The sequence below is a fragment of the Chrysemys picta genome, chromosome 3 (assembly GCF_011386835.1).
Source record: "Chrysemys picta bellii isolate R12L10 chromosome 3, ASM1138683v2, whole genome shotgun sequence".
Classification (NCBI taxonomy): Eukaryota; Metazoa; Chordata; order Testudines; family Emydidae; genus Chrysemys; species Chrysemys picta.
In genome coordinates this window covers 132,346,875-132,367,140 of record NC_088793.1, presented here as the reverse complement: position 1 = coordinate 132,367,140, position 20,266 = coordinate 132,346,875, and the positions used below count along the sequence as shown (strand labels likewise).

The 20,266-nt window shown below is 41.7% G+C and overlaps 1 protein-coding gene across 4 annotated transcripts in view; it reads left to right on the top strand.

Annotated features, from left to right (window-relative positions):
• The window catches only part of PCNX2 (pecanex 2), a 247,386-nt gene that overhangs the window by 50,636 nt on the left and 176,484 nt on the right, over positions 1 to 20,266 (top strand). For all 4 annotated transcript variants that reach the window (XM_065589023.1, XM_065589022.1, XM_065589025.1 and 1 more), the window contains exons 10-13: positions 425 to 567; positions 2,810 to 2,963; positions 3,060 to 3,092; positions 16,960 to 17,131. In XM_065589023.1, the coding sequence (XP_065445095.1) occupies positions 425 to 567; positions 2,810 to 2,963; positions 3,060 to 3,092; positions 16,960 to 17,131 (502 nt within the window). The remainder of the gene's footprint in view (positions 1 to 424; positions 568 to 2,809; positions 2,964 to 3,059; positions 3,093 to 16,959; positions 17,132 to 20,266) is intronic.

The window sequence follows — 20,266 nt, the reverse complement described above, 5'->3', positions numbered from 1 at the left end:
ATATATTTTATGTCACTTGGAATTATTGATCGCTAGGATTCTCAGTTAGAGGCAAGGATCTTTTCCCATCAGGTACGGTTGTGGCTTATGCTGTGGTTGGTTTGAAGTGTGGGAGAAGCCAGAAAACCATAGACAAGATAAACCACGGGGATTAAAGAAACAATTTGTTACTAAAACTTGTTAATGTATTGTTAATAGTATTTTGCATGATTGGCATAACTTCTGACCATCTATAAGAAACTAGATTAATATATTGTGTTCCTTATGGTTGAAATACAATGGAGAGTAAAAATTTTCACCAGTATTCATTTATAAAGAAATTGGAATGAAACATTGACATATAAATTCTACCTTTCAGAGCATGTACTTTAGTGGCAACAGTATGCCAATATGAAACTGTGTGTGTGTTTTGTTTGTTTTAAAGCATCTGAGTCAGGACTTTGAGGACTCTTCATGCTCTTCAGCACAACGAAAATTTAACAGGCAGTTTTACAAATTTATTATATTTCCTGGCAAGTGGATTAAAGTCTGGTATGATCGACTTGCCTTGTTGGCATTACTGGATCGGTAAGCTTTCTTCATACTAAGTGGCATGAATTTCTCCTTACAGGTAAAAATGCAAACTATTAAAAAAGGAGTGAATGGTGGGACTCCTTTTAAATAAATACCTGTTTAGATTAAGTGTGGGAAAATGTTTCTGTGCTCCAAGCCTCAAACTTCAGAGTTTTTTGTGGCCCGTGACCCTTCTATATAAGAACTATCAGAGGGGTAACTGTGTTAGTCTGTATCCACAAAATCAACGAGGAGCCCGAAGAATTCCTCCGCATCTGAAGAAGTGGGTTTTTTACCCATGAAAGCTTATGCCCAAATAAATCTGTTAGTCTTTAAGGTGCCATCGGACTCCTCCTTCTATATGAGAAGAGACCTTGATTTATGTGAGGGTCCAATTTGTGTAATAGTCCCCAATTTGATTCTGGACTCTGGGCCTGCTGCCTCTGGCATAGGCGCCGACTCTGTGGGTGCTCCAGGGCTGGAGCACCCATGGGGAAAAATTAGTAGGTGCTCTGCACCCACCGGCAGCCAAGCTCCCTCTGCCCCTGCCTCGCCTCCTCACCCTTCCGAGCACGCCGTGTCCCCGTGCCTCCCTCTCCCTCCCAGCACTTCCTGCCCCCGCCCCACCGCCTAACAACTGTTTGGCGGTGCTTAGGACTTTCCGGGAGGGAGGGAGAGGAGCGGGGACACGGCGTGCTCAGGGGAGGAGGCAGAGAAGAGACAGGGCAAGGGCGGGGACTTGGGAGAAGGGGGTGGAATGGGGGCAGGGACTTTGGGGAAGGGGTGGAATTGGGGTGGGGCGAGGGTGGTGCAGGGGCGGGGCAAGGGGCAGGGAGGGGTCGAGCACCCACCGGGCAGAGGAGAAGTCAGCGCCTATGCGACTGATTGAAAATTAGTGTTGTGTGTGAATCAGGAAAAGCGAAGAACAGAGGGAAAGGTGCCAAATTTTTGTCATTCCAAATTTTAAGAACAAAATGCAGGAGGGAATTCCCCTGTTTCCCCCCACGCTAACTCAATTATTTGACGAGATACAATCCTATTTCTTTCTCTGGCATCTCTTCTTCTTTTCTTTCCCCCATGTCAGTTGTAATCAGCTGTTTTGGCAGTGCTCTTTGCTGCTAGATCCTCCCCCTTATAATCTGCTAGACTATTATCAACCCAAAACAACTAAGCCTACATAGCCAGTGACTGCAGGCTAGCCTGTCATGAGCTTGATCTCTGATTGTGTGGGTGTATGCCCTATACACATGTTAATATTATCTCTGCTGCAGATATTTCAGACGACAGCTTTAGTGTTCTACAGAAATCATGGTATGTAGTAAGAGAAGTTAGATCTAGCATATATGCTGCTGTATATGTGGTGCCTTGTCTAAGCACTTCAAGTGCATGGAAAAATATCCATAATACACTCTCTTTGTTATGGATTGAATATTTAAGTTGCTTTTCTCTGCACACCTGTTCTAATAAATCTTATTAAACATATGAAAGATTTAATATGTTTCAGTACTACAGATAAAACAAATTGAATATCTTTTCTAATTCTATATTGTTAGGGTTGCACTTTAAAGAATAATTTTAACATGACAACAGTATTGCTCGCCACCTTTGGCCACATAAAGAACAGGAGTACTTGTGGCACCTTAGAGACTAACAAATTTATTAGAGCATAAGCTTTCGTGGGCTACAACCCACTTCTTCGGATGCATCTAATAAATTTGTTAGTCTCTAAGGTGCCACAAGTACTCCTGTTCTTTTTGAGGATACAGACTAATACAGCTGCTACCCTGAAATTTGGCCACATACTATATTTTGTCTTTAGCATTTTTAGTACATGAATGCTTATCATTCCCTTTAAAAATTGTTTTATAGAGAGACTTACAGGGAAATGCACACTAAAGTATACAAATTACTTGGTGAAATTCTATGCAGGAAGTCAGACTAGATTATCATAATGGTCTCTGCTAGCCTTAAAATCTATTCAACTATGAAATAAAATACACAGGTTTGAATACAAGGTTTGGGTGTCATAATGAGATGTACAACTAAAGACTTAGAGTGAAGAATTATACACGGATAAGTCCACAAGCAATTGGTGTAGAGTTTTGAGGGCAGATCCTCAAGTGGTGTAGTGTTGTAGCTCAAGTCAGTGCAGCGATGGCAATTTACATCAACTGAGGATCTGTCCCTTTATCTGCTAGGTAGTTACATGGGTACTTTTCTCCTTTTGAAACCCCTTTTATTTATTTTATTCCTGTAGGACTGAAGCTATCAAGGAGAATGTGTTGGCTGTTCTTCTAGTAGTTCTTGTCTCACTTCTTGGGTTCCTAACTCTGAACCAAGGCTTTTGTAAAGACATTTGGGTCCTCCTGTTCTGTCTTGTCATGGCCGGTTGCCAATATTCCCTTCTAAAGGTAAGAAATAAATATATTTCCTAGCCACAAAATCTCCTGGAATTTTTGGGGATCCAAAAACCTGTAAATAATTTTTTTTTCTGGTTTTGTTTTTAGAGTGTTCAGCCTGACCCTGCCTCACCAATACACGTAAGTCACAGCAAGCAGAGCAAGTTTGCTTTTTATAGTATCACTTTTGTACTGAGAGGGAATCAGTTGGTACTGCTATGATGCTACCCAGGGTCATCATGAGGCACCAACTTACCGCTACCTGCTCTTAGTGTGCAGTGGTCTCATCTGTGCCTATTGTAGTCCAGCTTCCTGGAACCAACAGCCTCTGGCAACACAAACAACAAGGACAAGTGCAGAGTCCTGCACTTAGGACGGAAGAATCCCATGCACTGCTACAGACTAGGGACCGAATGGCTAGGCAGCAGTTCTGCAGAAAAGGACCTAGGGGTCATAGTGGACGAGAAGCTGGATATGAGTCAGCAGTGTGCCCTTGTTGCCAAGAAGGCTAACAGCATTTTGGGCTGTATAAGTAGGGGCATTGCCAGCAGATCAAGGGACGTGATCATTCCCCTCTATTCGACATTGGGGAGGCCTCATCTGGAGTACTGTGTCCAGATTTGGGCCCCACACTACAAGAAGGATGTGGAAAAATTGGGAAGAGTCCAGCGGAGGGCAACAAAAAGGATTAGGGGGCTGGAACACATGACTTATGAGGAAAGGCTGAGGGAACTGGGATTGTTTAGTCTACAGAAGAGAAGAATGAAGGGGGATTTGATAGCTGCTTTCAACTACCGGAAAGGGGGTTCCAAAGAGGATGGATCTAGACTGTTCTCAGTGGTACCAGATGACAGAACAAGGAGTAATGGTCTCAAGTTGCAGTGGGGGAGGTTTAGGTTGGATATTATGGGTTACCTAGGGAGGTGGTGGAATCTCCTTCCTTAGAGGTTTTTAAGGTCAGGCTTGACAAAGCCCTGGCTGGTATGATTTAGTTGGGAATTGGTCCTGCTTTGAGCAGGGGGTTGGACTAGATGACCTCCTGAGGTCCCTTCCAACCCTGATATTCTATGATTTTATGATTCTAAGCATTACCTTCCAGGCCTCTGCAGACCTCGCTCCCTCTCTGCAGGCTAGTAATAGGCACACACCAACCCCTGAGTCCTTGGAGCAATCTCTGTAACATCCAGCCCTTTGTCCACTGGCCACTCACAGGAGTTACCAGATATGCTGTCCCCAGCGGGACAGTATACACACAAGAAGGCTGTAACCAGGGTGGGATGAGCGGGGCAGCTGCCCGGGGTGGAAAAATGGGGCAAAGAAATGCTGAAAAAACCTATATTTAACAGGCCAAGCCCCTGTCTACAAAAGTTAGTCACGCAAAGCAATCTCCCAGCATCTCCAGCCAACATGACTGGGATCTCTCTTTCATGAATGCAAAAAGTTCTATCCTTTTGCTTCCTTGGTTAATGATATAAGAAGACAAAAGGACACCATTTTATCTCCCAAACATCCATTGTTTGTCCCAAGAGTTGGGATAACCCCCCCATGGTTTATTCCCTGGTGTGCTAACTTCATGTTGACTTCATATGCAAACGGAGCTTCCTCCATTGTATTGGCTTAGATGCTTAATTTATATGTGAACCAAGACAGATAGGGGAATATACATCTTTTTGTCTGGCAGAAACCAATTCTCCCTCGATTCAGACTCTTTTTAGGAACATATTTTCAGTATATATACACAACTTTTTTCATGGTATTTGTTCATACATTTCACAGTGACATTAGTGATTAGTAGGAACCCAGCTTTTATTGAAGACCTCACATAACATTCTGTATGGATAAATACTATGAAAGCAGGGGTGCGAGGTGTAGTGAGATTGTCAGGCCTGCTAGGAGTTGCTGTTACAGAGCAGTGAACCCTTTGCCTGTTGGCATTGAAGGGTTCTGTCACAACAGTGAAACATTGAAATAAGTAGCTCTTGTAAATATTGTTGGTTGTTTATCAAGAACCCTATTGCATGTGGCTTTTGTGGCTTCAGTACTATTTTTATTCATGATTGATTATTATAGTTTAGCATATAGAGTACCCAAATGTAATGATGAATTCAAATAAACATAAATCTGTCTGAATTAGATTATTCAGAAACTCAGTCATATGGCATCTGACCAACATTTCCTCTGTTTTCCATTAACCACTGCTGGCTTTTAAAACAGCAACAATCCAGACTCATCCCTCAGTCTTCAGTCAATAAGGATTTAAAATTCACCTTCAAGACAGATAATTGATTTTTAATCTGCTATTGCTGATGTTTTCCTCAAAGTCATTAAGAAAAAGTACATAATTGGCTGATCAAATAGCATGCTTCCTTATTAAATTAATCTATTCCTATAATTGTATTTCTATATAATATTCATTCTTCCTTCACAAAGTACCGTAACTGGGAGAAGTATAATTGAGGTATCAGCAATGTATTGTTGTAAATTGTCACTAGCAGGATGTGTATTAGGTTACATTGAGAAGAGAGATGTGGGAGCTGCCTTACTGTGAGTATTAGCTACCCTGGTATTCTGAATCAGATCTCCAGGGCAGTAGTACATTTGAAATACTGATTCTATGTTGGAAATGTATTGGTTTGCTGGCATCTGATTGTCCTATCTAGGGATCTCTCTTCCAGGAATAACGTGCACCAGGGAAAAAGATTCAGTGCATCTATTGCTCCCAGGGTAGTGAAAGAAATGGAAGTGATATATTGGATACAGTACATTAAACAAATAAGATATGTGTTCTAACACTTACCTAGTTCTGGTTGCCTTACATTACAGCTAGCCAACTGATAAGGGGAATGAGCAAAAATCAATACAGTTGATTTTCTTATCTAGAAGCATAATGTGATGTAAGGGGGGGGAAAAGGGAGTTTGTGAACCGTTGGAGGAGGACTGAACTTTTTCTCCAAGTCAAAATATTGTGTGTGCTCACTCAGGTTAGTTGCCTAATTCTTCAGTTTGTTGGTTTTGGACTCTCTCACCTTCTGGGAAGACTGCAGCTAGGTAAAAGAGCACCTGCTGTTTGCAAGCTGCTATTGGGAGTGGTGTGGGGAGGGTGGGAACTACAAATCAGCTCCGTCTCCTGGATCCTTTCCCTTTGATAGTGAGTTTTAGCCTCTGTCATTTTGAAGACTGGAAATATAAATTCATTTTTAAATCAAGGTTCTTTGCAGTTTATAGTTGTAAATTCTACCAAGATGAACTTGAAGGATTCTTAGTTTCCTTTCCTGCCTCAATCATTCCTAGAAATTATGGAATTGCTCAGCTATCGCACATTTGCAAGCAATTCATGCCTACCTGCAAACTGGACAGTGTTGATAAACATTAGTTTACCATTCCGTTCCTTGTAGTGTATGTTATTTCCAGGGACTTGAGAAAATTAGCTCTTTACTGAGGTCTGAATATTTTTTAAATGCCAAAAATAGACCATATTTGTCGGTTCGACTAACACATTTCTACACACGGTAATGTGAACAGTAATCAAATCGCTTGCACATGCAAACATTGATAATGTGCGCATTTGTTTAAGAGGGGTGGTAACCAGCATAATCAAAACTTCATTATAATCACATCCTAGACTAAATTATTTGTAGCATCAAAGACGAAATAACTAATGAAGCTTAATTGAGGCATATTTTCATACAATACCATGACTAGAATTTTACAGTCACAGTAAAAATGTTGTTATAACATCATCCATCATATTATATTCTACATGTCATGCAGTATTATAACAAAGTGATGATATACCTGATTCCCTCCCCAACCCTCCCACAAGCCTTGATTTATTAAGAAGTGCCTATGAAAAAATATTTTACAGTATCTTTTCACTCAACATTTTAAACATGAAAGGCATATTTAACATAAATTAAACTAGAAGATTTAATCCATATTGCATTATGCATTATCACTTAAAAGTTATTAAATTTTATAAGATGAGATGTATTAATAAAGGCTTGCTGGAATTACTTGGCATCATTAAAAATAAGACAACAAGTAGGCTTGAAAGGATACCATACTGTACTACTTCATAATTCACACAACTACATTAAAATTAAAGTAGATAAGATTGCTTGATGCTAATGCGAGGATGCAGAACAGCAGGGAGATTAAAGAATGATCAGTGTTATAAACCTGAATGACAATGCAGCTGAAATTTTCCAAACAAGGCTGGGGAGCAATGAGATAATCTGGGGGTTCTTCTGGGTCCATTCTTGTTCTTGGATTCTCTTAGGCTACAGTGGCCCCTTGTGCCTTTGATCATCTATGGCTTCTGGCAGACTCCAAACATTCTTTCCCGATCTCTTTCAGGCATACCTTGCAGTAGTCGGTCATGGCTTTGTCATCTTGAAACTATACTACTGTAACAGAGTCTAGTTAGCACTGTCCTTGAAGACAGCCCACAGTAATAAGAAATAAGGAATAAATTTTTGACAGTGAGGATAATTAACCATTGCAGCAATTTACCAAGAGTTGTGGTGGATTCTCCATCACTGACAATTTTTAAATCAAGATCAGATTTTTTTTTCTAAAAGATGTGCTCTAGATATTATTTTAGGGAAGTTCTATGGCCCGGGCTATACAGGAGGTCAGGCTAGATGTTCACAGCAATCCCTTCTGGCCTTAGAATTTATTAATCTAGTCAGGAGGCATAGAATGCTGGTGCCTAGTTTGGATTGTGTCACTATGAGCATATAAGGCTAGTGCTCAGATCTCTACAGTGGTTTCATGTTCATTTCATGATGCAATTTAAGGTGTTGCTGAATAGCCTGAAAGTCCTGTATGTCTGTCCAGGACCAAGTTTTGTGGTAGATATCACAGTAGGCCTCATAGGGCAAGAAGCAGTCTAATGAAATCATCTGGGATCCTACTTCTGTGCACAAAGCAGAGGTCTCAGCAGAGTAGTGTCAGATACCAAGGTGCTGGGTACACTTTAGATAGGTAGATATATATATATATATATGGCTTCTGCCTTTTGAAATTTTTTCCAACTAGTTGTCTGCCAGAGTCTGAGGTTAGTGAGCTTCAGAGTACAACGTAGAGCTCATTTAATGTGATTAATGTTCAGTTTCTGTGTGTGGTGTTTAATGTTATGTTTTTAATAGTTTTGTTTTGCTTTGGCATTTAATTTGGAATGTTCTCTGCTTTTAGTGCTTAGTTGCCTAATTCTTGCTGCTGCCAGTTCTAATGCTGCTTTCTGAGAGAGGTAGGGCCTGATTTTCACTCACCCTGCACTGAGTTAGCTTAGGCAAGTAACTCCCACCTAACACCTGCTTAGACACTTGGCTTTCATTCACAAGCCCCTTGATGTTTCTGCTGTGTACGTACACGTGTGTGTATACATACACACACACACACGCTTCCTCCCCTCCCCCCCCCCCTTCTTCCCCTCCTCTCCATTGTGTGTGTCTTTCAGAAATACAGCCACACAGGAGAAAAACATTAAATAGAGCTGGTTGAAATTTTCCCATCAAATTATTTTTAATTGAAAAAAGGGCTTTTCGGTTAAACAAAAATTGTTGGAAAACAAATACAAAAAACAAACCAACTATTTTTTGTTGAATATTTTCAAGTGTTGTTGAAAAAATGAAAATAATAATAATCAGGCTTGGAGTTATTTATTACACCAAAACCTAAAAATTGCAAATAAATAATTTCACAAAATTAAAAAAAGTTGTTTTAAATTTTTCACAGGGGAAAATAATTTGCTAACCAGCTGTACATATAACCAGGTAATCCCAGTAAAAAATAAAAAATAAAAAAAAATCTAAAGATGTTGCAGGAGGACTCAGGGGCAGGCCAGCTTTACCAGGATGAAGTTATCTCATTATGGTGAAATTGACCAGTACAAAGCAAGTACTATTTTGTAAATTATTCCTTACATTTATAATTCCCTTGTGTCAAGAAGCTGCAATTCCTGCATCCCTTTTCAGTGGAAGGCTGTCTGGTCTGGGAGCATGCCCATTGTAGCCAGCTGGCATGGGATGAGAATGTGCTTTTCTCTAATCCTTAAACCTCTGAAAGGCATTAATATGTCCACCCCCAGCTGTTGATACAACAGGAACTTGTTTTCTTCAGCAAGTGCTGCTCTAGGAGAATTAGCAGATATTGGATCTCTTCATGGAACTTCTACCTCCTGTCAATTATCCACTTCCCAGCCTCACGAGTAACCTCTGTGTTGAGCAAACACCCTCATGTGAGGCACAGTTGACAGGCCCTCCTTCAACACCCATATCAGCAGCAATCCCTCTTTCTCTACTGCTGCGTGTCCCCTGTGACTGGGGAGCTTGAGTGGTCTGTCATGACCTAGGCAGTATTTGCTCCATGGGACATCAGGTGGCAAATATGTCAGGATATCACCTTAACAGATGGGTGCCATGGAGTATTTCTTCCTTTTTTTGATTGTCTGGCTGCTCTCCAGGCATATGGCTGTATTTTTAGGTGCCTCCTAAAAGGAATTTAGCAGTCTGGATTACTACCAGAGCAGAGGACCATCTCCTGTTTCTCCTTTGGACATCTCCCACCATCACATCTGCATCCTTGCTGCTGCTTTCTTTTCTCTAACTTCCTTCCTGTCCTATCCCAAATCCACAAAGATTTCCAAGATGGACTCACAAATATTTCATGTAAACAAATCCTCTTCAGATGAATATCAACATAACGTGAATATTTAAGGGCTGTGAATATCACTGTGATTAGGGTTGGTGAGAATATTTGTTAATGTTTTTGTTGATGTTTTCCCAGCTCTAAAGTCAACAGTCAAGGTGTTACGTAATTGGGGTCCTTGTGGACACAATGCTGCTCCTGACTGTGTTCCAGTGACCCACTGTCTGATTTTAGATAATCTCTATGAGCCTGAGTTTCCCCCTCTGTGCCTTAGTTTCCTCATCTGTAAAATGGGAAAAATAGTATTTACCCACTTTTTGTAAACTGTTTAGAGATTCTCTGATAAAAGGATCTCCATAAATGCGAAATACTATGACTACTGCATGGGAAATCTCATTCCAACATATTCAATAGCAGGAGTAAAATTTAAAGAACTATACAGTAAACCTATTTATACATGATCATATATCTGCTTGGGATTGAGGGCTGTTTGGAACTAAACCTCTGGCCAGCTAGTCATAAGACTTAAGGTAGTTACTGTGCTAAAGTCAAAATCTGGGTACCAAAATTCAATAGAAAAAAAAAAGAAAAATGTAGCTCAAAGCTAAAATAGTCTTTAGCCATCAGTGCACATGGCACTGAAGAATTGTTCCTAAAATTCAATGCTTTTTAAGTGTTTTTCTTGGATGCAGTTTGTCTCTAAGGTAAATGAATAACACTCTAAAAACAACTAGAAAACACTCTTAATTTGACCATTATACCTTTATTTTGTTTTTCATGGACATACAACTTATTAAAGAGAAAAAGAGAGGGAAAATTGCAGCTTTTAGTGTCATATTGAGGCCAGGACTAAATGCTAACTAGGCTTCACTTTGACTTAATTCACATTTCCTGAATCCAAGATGCAATGTAAGCACACCAGTTCCTAGTAATCTGCTACCTTGCTAACTGATTGATCCCAAAAGCGATTACAGATCAGTCAATATTAATACCAAAGTATGAGCCTGGCTGAAGGCCAAAAAATTATGGTCACTTTATCCCTTCTTCCAGATTAAAAAACAGATAGAGAAGAGGTGCTCACTTAAATTACATTTTGCAAATACAAATGGGTTTACGGCAACATTTTATAAGGCAAACCTGAATCCTTGTCACTTTGATTTTGGCTTTTCACACTCAAGGCATCCTTTGAATTGCCAGTGTATAAAATGTTCTATTTACCCTTAAGCTTGCTGTCAGAAGAGCTGTTAATATTTTCTTTAAATATCTGCTGGTATTTTCTCCATCCTTCACCCCACAGAAACGTTTTTGAACCAGCTTGAATCACGTAAACGAAAGACATTTAATTTGTTCTAAATATACAGGGTTATTTACCCTTCACTGCAGCATTCCTATTGGAGATCGGCATTTAGGGCAGCACTTGATGGGGAATGCCACCTCAGGTAGCAGCACATTAGTGTATGTGCAAATGGCTCATGTTGATGAAAAAATATAATAATATTGGTGATATGGTACATTTTACGTAGTCCTTTTCATCCCAAAGAATCCCACAAACCATGAGTTTGATCCAACTATCCTTACACAGGCAAAACTACTATGATATTTCAGTACACAAACAGGAATTGCTTCACTCACTGCTGAAATCGAGCCATTCCTGTGGAGGAAAGCTGCAGCTGTTTACCAGCATATAGTGTCACTATACAATGATTAAGGACAGGAAGAAGAATATTATAGTGACTGAAACTGCACAGGGAATGAAAACAAAATATAATTACCCAAGTTGGAACTGAGATAGGAAACAAAGATTAACAGACTTACTCTTGCAAAATGTGCACTGGGAACTCTCATAACGGAGAGTAGGCAGCGCCTCACTTTTAAGCCTCCTCAGAAAACAACACCTCCAAAAGCACAGTGCCACTCAGCAGCACCATAGGGCATACGTTTAATATTGGTTTTGAGAAAAGAGGTCCCCCCTACTAAATCACCCATACCATCAGTCACTTCCTGGAGAAATCTGCGTTTTCCTTTGAGGTCTCTCATCCAAGTGCTGACATGACTTAGCTTGTGAGATATGATGAGCTTTCAACCGGAATGAGGTGGCATTAGTTCAGCTCTCAATGAAGCGCTTTTTTAAAAAACAAAAACAAAGAATGATTGATTTAAGGGGAAAAAAAAGACCAAGACCAACTGAGCTGAATGAGAACTGTAATTATAGGAGTTAGTTAAAAAAGCAGCAAAGTTAGGACATTCTGGGAAACACAACATAATGTGTTTTTTTTCCCAGACTACATTGAAGATTAATGTAAGGAAAAAGTGAAAGGAATCAGGATTTTAATTTTTCTAAGGCCTGAGGAAAGACCTTGGTATTGAAGGAGCTGGCAGGAAGCCCCTTAAGAAAATGTACAGTATTTTAGTGATGGACAAATCACATTCCGATACAAGAAAAGAATGGACTCAGCTATCTCCCAGAAGATAAACTGAATTATTTAAATGTCTGAAAATACTTTAAGAAAAAAAAAAAGAATTTTCATTTGTGTGTTCTCTGTGCAGTTCCAGATAATTCTGGGGGGAGGGGAAGTAATGGGTCCCTCTATGTCAAGTGGTTTGTTTTAATTTAAACAGTAGTGAGAAGTAAGGGGGCCATAAGATAGAGGTGGCCCATTAATAGGGGCCCCATTTCCCTACAAGCCCTCCTGTAATTTGAGCACTGATTAGGTGGATTGAAAGAGGGTTTTTAAAGGTATTTCTGGCCTGACCAAAAGCAAGGACGTTCAGAAAATGTTGGGAGTGCCTGCCCTTAGAATTTCCATCACAGTTTCTTGGCCCCACAGTGTTTAGAGCATGTGGAAATAGCTACACTTCTGTAGTGTAACTGACCACACTGCAGGATGTTACGGTGTGTGATGAACACTTGTCCCCTAGATGTCTGGTAGGGTGCTCTGTGTACTGTGAGCTCAAAGGCAAGCACTGTCAGTGCTCCAAGCACTAGGCTGCACAGGTTTCCTGCCCAGCCCTCAGCTTGCAGTCCCAATTCTCAGGCTCATGTTCCCCAGCCTTCCCTCTGCAGCCAGCTCCCCGAGTGCTGCCTCCAGCCTGCTTCTACTTGTATGCTGCTCCAATCCCCTCTGACTTAATAGACACTTCAATTTAATGTCCTCTAAGAATTATGGCGCCTCAACTGGCTGGTTGTTAAACTGGGCAAGACAGTGCCCTTTGCTGGCTAGATCCTCTCCCTCCAGCTCAGCCTTGGTGAGGGGGAAACTTCTCAGTAATGAGCCAACTAGGTTGTAACAGTATTAAGCAGAGGCAGTTTTAAAAATGTTTCCTTTTAACTTTTGATCATTAGGTAAAGTTTGGCTAGTAGAGTCTGCCTGAAACACCCAATCCTGTTAGCTGGTGTTGATCCTGCGGAGTAAGGGTTGAATGAGTTCTGCCAAGTCTATCAGATAGGTGGCCAGTTACTGCTGTCAAGGTATAAGTGACACTCTCTCTTTCTTGAGAAGATCTAGGGTCTGGGCTGAGCAATCTTGAGGTTGGACTCCCAGGACAAAACTTTAACTGAGGTGTGAATTCATTAACAAAGAAATAAGACATGAAAGCAGGCTGTGCAAGGCATCATCTCACTTGGTGATCATGGCAATGATATAGGAAATATATTTCCATTAAGGATTTGGCTAATGGTAAAAATAAATGTTGTAAGGGTGCCCATTGTAAACACTTCTGTATGTTACTTAGAATACAGGTGGCAGGAGCCTCTGATTTACAGACAGATTCCTGGTTCTCATGTATGTTTGCAAGATTAGGTAAAAATATGAAGCTGTCTTCTGAGTGGGTCATATCAGCTGATACTCTGATAACTGGACAGAGGCAGCTAGAGTTTTGCAGCTGGGTGAGCCAGACTAATGGGAGTTTGCCTACCAGCTTCACTGTAGAAGTGTCACTTTGCCTTTTTCTGATGCTTTTGAAGGTCTCTCTCTCTTCTCCCTTCCTCTCCCCCCAGTCGCCTCATCAAGTAGCAACTTGCCTGAGGAGCTAGCAGCAGGAGGAATTGAGATGAAAGTGACTCACCCCTGTGCCCACTCCAGGTGCACGCCTTCCTTTCCTCCTTCCTGCTCATAGGCTGCCCCACCCATAACTTTGAATCAAGGATTGTTTCAGCTGGAGGGGACAGAGGGCTAAATCCAAAAGGGATTTAGCTGCCTAACTGCAACTTGAGGTGCTTAAGTTGAAAATTTAAATCTTCAAAACCTAACTTCGCTAGGTGCCTATGGTTCCACTGATAAAGTCCACATGGCACCTACATTTCTGCATGTGCACAGCCATCTAAGTCCCAGGCATCTAATTCATGCTTAAGCTATAGTGGAATCCTCAAACTAGGCATTGCTCTGCTTATCTCACCGGTGGGGCCTGATTTGGTAGGCATTTGTAGGGGTCTCTTTCCAGATCAGACCTGGCACAAAACCATATAGCTGGTGATGCTCCTGCTCCCTCTGTAATCTTTAGCCCAGTGGTTACAGCAGCATCAGGCTGAGGGGGAATTTGAACCTTGATAACCCACATGCTGGGTGAGTACTGTAACCATTGGGCTAAAGGTTATCGGGGTACCACCACCAACTTCTCCTCCTCCATTGTTTTGTGCCAGAAACGACTTAGATGCCTAACTCCAGGAGAGGGTTCATGGCTGTGTAAGCATGTGGGACTCACCCCTGTGGCGCCTCCTGCTGGTCATCCAGGGAATTAGCTCTTCCAGCCTCTGGAGCGTCCTCTGTGGGCCAGTGTCCTGCTGCCGCTGTCCCCTGTGTCCCTCCCAGGACCCAGTGCCCCTTGTCTTTGGGGTGCTGCTCCCTGGCAATACCCCCTCAGTCTCAGGGTCTCCCCACCCAGGAGAACCCCCAACCCTCTATCTCTACCTTGCCTCAGTCATAGGCTACTGCCAGTCACCATCTAGCCCCCGCTCACTGGGGCAGACTGCAGTGTAAAAGCCACTCATCATAGGCAAGGGGGGTTTGGACCTGCTGCCTCCACCTATAACAGAGCCGTCCCTCTGCAGCCCTAGTACCCTCTAGTGAGCCCTTCCTTCGGCCTGCAGCCTGGGGCTCTGCTAGGCTGGAGCTCCCCAGCTCCGTGGCCCTTCCCAGCACTGCTCCGCCCTCGGTACCTTCTCTTCAGACAGCCAGGCCCTACTCCCTCCGAGACTGGAGAGAGCCTTTTAGAGCGCCTGGCTCCCAGCCTTTTTATACAGGTGAGCTGTGGCCTGATTGGGGTGTGGCCGCAGCTGTGGCTGTTTCCCCAATCAGCCGAGGCTTGCTGCTTTCGTAACAGCAGCCCTCTCGCAGTCTCTGTCCTCTCCCAGGGCTGATTTCAAGCCCTGCAGGGCAGGAGCGGGTAACCACCCTGCTACAGCTGTAAATCCTGAGCAGAGGGAGGTGCCTAACTCCATTTGAGGAGTGGGACCCAGAACCTCCCATGGGTACAGCGAATCGGGGAGACCGGCAGGCCCCTGTACTTCCATCAAATTGTGAGGAAGCGGGCGGGGAGGTGAGGCAGGAGACAGGTGGGCAAGCAGGGTGAAGAGATGAACGGGGAGGCGAGTGGCAGGTGGGAGGGGAGTGAGGAGGCGGGCGGGCAGACTGCAAGGAGGAGAACAGGGGGTGGTGGTGAGGAGGCGAGCAGTGGCCACCGCCAGCCCCCCTACCAGAAACTCCCCCTCCCCCAGCACCTCCTGCCCGCCGGCGGGTCCTGCTGATCAGCTCCACCCCCTCACTCTCAGTGCCTACCGCTTTCGTGGCATCAGGGGGTGCTGGGGGGGAAGTGGAGAGGAGTGATGGCTCATTCCTTTCAGTGGCATCTCCCATTGGTTAGCTTAGTCAGTTCCCCGCTCACTGTGTCAGCTTTTGTTGGTCCCATTCTTAGACACCTAACTCTCCCCATGCATTGTATAGGGAATTTGGGAACCTAAATTGGTGCTGTAGACTTTATTAGGTAGCAGGGTGAGTAAAAGAAAGGCATTGTAATGTTGAATCTAAGTCTCTTTTCTGGGTCTACCCCAGAAAGTCTGGAAGTGTCTGGAATCCCTTCCTGTCTTCTCCAATGTAGAAATATGGCCCAGCAGGGGCAGCAGTACTAGGATTCCTGGTGCAGAGCCAAAACAATATTACAGTAGGGAACCAGCTGTAGTTGTGGCAATAGAAAGCAAAACAGAGGCAGAGGAGAAGTAGAAACTACTCCATCAGGGGTGAAAGAGAACCGAATTTGAACTCAAGGGTTAATCTTCCCTTGTACCATCCCTACCCTTTCTGAATTGGAGAGGGTGGGCTGGAAGGTGTTCTCTGAGCTAGAACTGCTTGTTCTGACAAACTGTGTATACATTTTGTGTAATGACCAGGCATCTACCAATGGCATTTAAATCAAGACCTTTAAACTCATTTCACTTGTAATCTACACACACGATTTTCTAAAGGAGAAAGGTTAAAGCTTTATACCTGTTAAAGCTTTATACCTGTGAGATCCACAAAGCTCCTTTTCTATGTTTAATAACAATAACTACCTTGTCTTAATATAATGCACATTATAATATAAATTAAAAACTGTAATTTTATCATTCATTTAATAAATGCTGGCCATAAAGGTCAAGATCCATGAAGCAGACATTGATTAAAATTAGCTTTACATTTGAAAGGAAAAATGTAAATGTAAAGTTTGCTATTAAAGAGCAAGATTCAGCTAGATCTAGATTTTTTCAGAGTATGGTAATGACTTCTGTACAATTCTGTATTATTTTTAAAAGGTCTGAAAGAGCAGATTTTCAAAGGCACAAGTGGCAGATAGGCATCTTGCTCTGTAAGGGCCATTTGTGCCTTTGAAAATCTACTCAGAAGTGGATAAAATCACTTGTAGCATTATATTAGTAGAACAAACAATTTAGGGGAAGTGTGAAGGTGGTATCAATTACAGAAACGCTGAGGGAATCCAGGCTTAGATGGTTTAGGCATGTGAAAAGAAGATTGGAAAAATATATAGGAAACAGGATGTTAAAATTAGAAGTGGAGGGTAAGAGTAGAGTTGGAAGTCCCAAAACTAGATGAATGGATGTCAAACAAAAGGAATAGACTAGTTGTGGAGTTTCTGAGGAACTGCTTCAAGACAGAGTGGAATGGAGAAGAAGGACTCGAAGAATTGACCCCATATGAATGAAACTAGAAGAAGAAAAAGAAGAAAAGCAGGAATATGGTATAGAAAATACTTACTGCCTGGTCTCTGCCCCCTATCAGTTTTATGCGGTGCTTAGACACTGTCATGAATATAAATAGGAAGATGAAGTGCAACATTAAGAAATATTTTATTTGCTTGTCTTTTCCAGGGACACAATCAAATCATAATGTACAGCAGACCAGTATATTTTTGTATCTTGTGTGGCCTTATTTTGCTGCTAGATGCTGGATCTAAAGACAAAAATCCTTCGATTTACACAGTATATGGCTTGAAGCTCTTTTCTCCTGGATCTCTCCAATCAGCCAGAGACCATATAATAGGTGAGTTGATACTTTGCTTGTGAATGTAAAAATGAGCTAACCATTAGCTGGAGAGCCTGCATTTTCCCATGTTGACAATCAAATGAATGTTATGGGGAAGTGTCTTTGTCCCCTTCATTCATCTAAAGGTTAAACCTGTAGAAAAACTTTGAAGAAGTCAGCATACAGATATGGTGGCACTGGGCATCCATCCCTCACCCCAAAAACAGTTCTTAAAAAGAAAGATTATATTTGTATTCTCTGTAGAAAACTAACAGTCACTGATGATATTAGAAAAAGACATTGTGAAATTCAGTTATGCTTTGTACGGTGGTCATATACAGAAAGACATCACATCACAGATCAGCAACCTTCCCCACTCTCTGCTGCTCTGGGGAAGTCACACCTGCTATACTGCATTGTGTCTGCGCAGCTCGTTACTGGTAAAATATTTGCAACCTGATGATGGTTAAGACAAGAGCAACAAATATAGATTTAAATTTTCATCATGAGTCAAAGAGCTGTGTGTGTGTAAACAATGATGAAGGGGAAAACATTATAACAATTACCAGTATAATGAAGGATATAAACAATGAGGGTGGCGTAATTTAAGGTAGTGAGGAGAAATGGGATGAAACTGAAAAAAACCCCTTAGGCTTAATATTGGGAAAACTTCCTGACAGTGAGATTGGTTGGCTGTAGAACAGTCTCCCAAAGGAAGTGGTGGAAGCCCAGTTGTTTAAGACATTTAAAACAAGAGAAAACAAAGTATTGGAGGAAGCAAGCTTGTGGCATGGCCTAGATAACCTAATAAGACTTTTCCATCTGTGATCGCTATGCCTGTGTGTAGCTGCAGCTAAAGTTTGCTTATGCTATTTTTAGGATGGACTTATGGCACTGTACGTGTACTTGTTGGCTCCCATTTCCCCTTACCACAGACTGGGGGAAAACGAAGACCTGCATCACTTATTTTCTTCTTACATCTTATTTTATCTGCCTGTCAAAAGTGAACAGTAAAAATGCTGATAAATAATTCATCAAGAATCCTAAATGACTCCAGGGATAAGATAAATGGAAAAACTATAGCAACGACTATAGAATGAGCGAGCTTATAAATGGGCTAATTTTGGCTGGCCTTAGAGACATCATGGAGCAGAGTCTTGAAGCAGACTGGAAAAGAGGGAGGGAGGTGGAGAGAGATTACAAACTCATATTCGCATTTGGAACCTATAAAAAATAGAAGCCAGCTGCCTTAAGCATCTCACCCTCTTCTTGTTTTCTAGCTGTGAAAGCAGGTAATTCTTAGTATTACAGTGTCCCATTCATTGTCATCATTCCACCATGTTTCTGGGATGCCTATTATATCAATAATCTCATTTAATACCAGGCACTCAAGTTCGCCCATCTCAATATTTAAACTTCTAGCATTTGTATATAAACACTTTTAAAATTTGTCACTTTTTAGTTGTCTGCCTTCATGTGATGTGATTGAATGGGACACTTTTTTTCATTTGACTGTTTCTCTTCAGTTCCTACCTGTACTTTATCAAATTCTATCCTCTCTTTACTAGGATATTGAGAATCCTCATTAATAGATCCCCTCTCTGTGGGATCTCTCTGTCTGAATTATGTGCTCCTTTGCACCTTTTGGCTTTCCACTAGCCTTTAGTTTAAAAACTCCTTTCTGACCTTTTTAATTTTACATGCCAGCAATCTGGTTCTATTCTGGTTTAGGTGGAGCCCATCCTTCCTATATAGGCTCCTCTTTCCCCAAAAGATTCCCCAATTCCTAATAAACCTATCACAAATTCCTAGGCCAAAAGTAGTACTGTTTGTTTCCAGTATGCTTTAACAGATAACACCGGGTAAGTGGATGGTGACCATTTATTTTTGTATTTTGCCATTTCCTTTTTCACTTCTAAAACAAGAAGTTTTTATAGAATCTTTTCCTGGTTCTTCAATACAACATTCAAATGTGTCTCACCCACACTGAGAAGATACCCTGGGGGGAGGGATAGCTCAGTGGTTTGAGCATTGGCTTGCTAAACCCAGGGTTGTGAGTTCAATCTTTGAGGGGGCCACTTAGGGATCTGGGGCAAAATCAGTACATGGTCCTGCTAGTGAAGGAAGGGGCCTGGACTCGATGACCTTTCAAGGTCCCTTCCAGTTCTAGGAGATGGGATATCTCCATTAATTTATTTAAAGCAGCAGCAGCAGTACTGGCCCACAGGTATATCTGGTACTGGGGAAAATCAAGGGCCAGATTTTCTATCAGTAATGCTCAGCACCCGCAACCTGGGTCAGATTTCAGAAGTACTCAACTCCCATTTAGGTACCTAAGTGAAGTGGCTGGATTTTCTCAAGTGCTCAGCACCTAATAGCTTCCATGGTTCTCAATTCAGATTGATTAGGTTCAATACTGAATGGCAAATAAATCTTTACTGGAGTGACTGGTAGTTCAGGGGCTTGCTGATGAGACATGGATCCTATGTCACTGGTTCAAATCCAGCACAGGGCAGTAGTCACCAAAGTTTGCCATCATCTGATTTCTGCTGTTCAATGATGTGGCAAGTGATTTGCTGATCTCACTCATAAGAACTATCACATATTAAGTACATAACCACTTACATTAACAAACATGCTTTTAGCATTTATTGGCTGAAATGGGCTCAGTTCTTCACTTCTTACTTAGTTAATCTCCCAATGAGGTCAACTGAAATAAGGAATTCAAGATTGACTCCAATGAAGAAACTGATTAAAGGCGTGATCCTACAGCCATTTAAGTAGATAGCAAAACTGGCATTGATTTATTCTTGATCATCTCCTAAATGGATTGCCTGCTAAGGCATAGACCAGTTTAAAACACATTTTATATGTAATGATGTTATACATCTAACAAGTTTCTACTGAATTGAGTTTGGTGGCACCTTAAAGACTAACAGATTTATTTGGGCATAAGCTTTCGTGAGTAAAAACCTCACTTCTTCGGATGCATAGAGTGAAAGTTACAGATGCAGGCATTATGTGTCAGTATATAATGCCTGCATCTGTAACTTTCACTCTATGCATCCGAAGAAGTGAGGTTTTTACTCACGAAAGCTTATGCCCAAATAAATCTGTTAGTCTTTAAGGTGCCACCAGACTCCTTGTTATTTT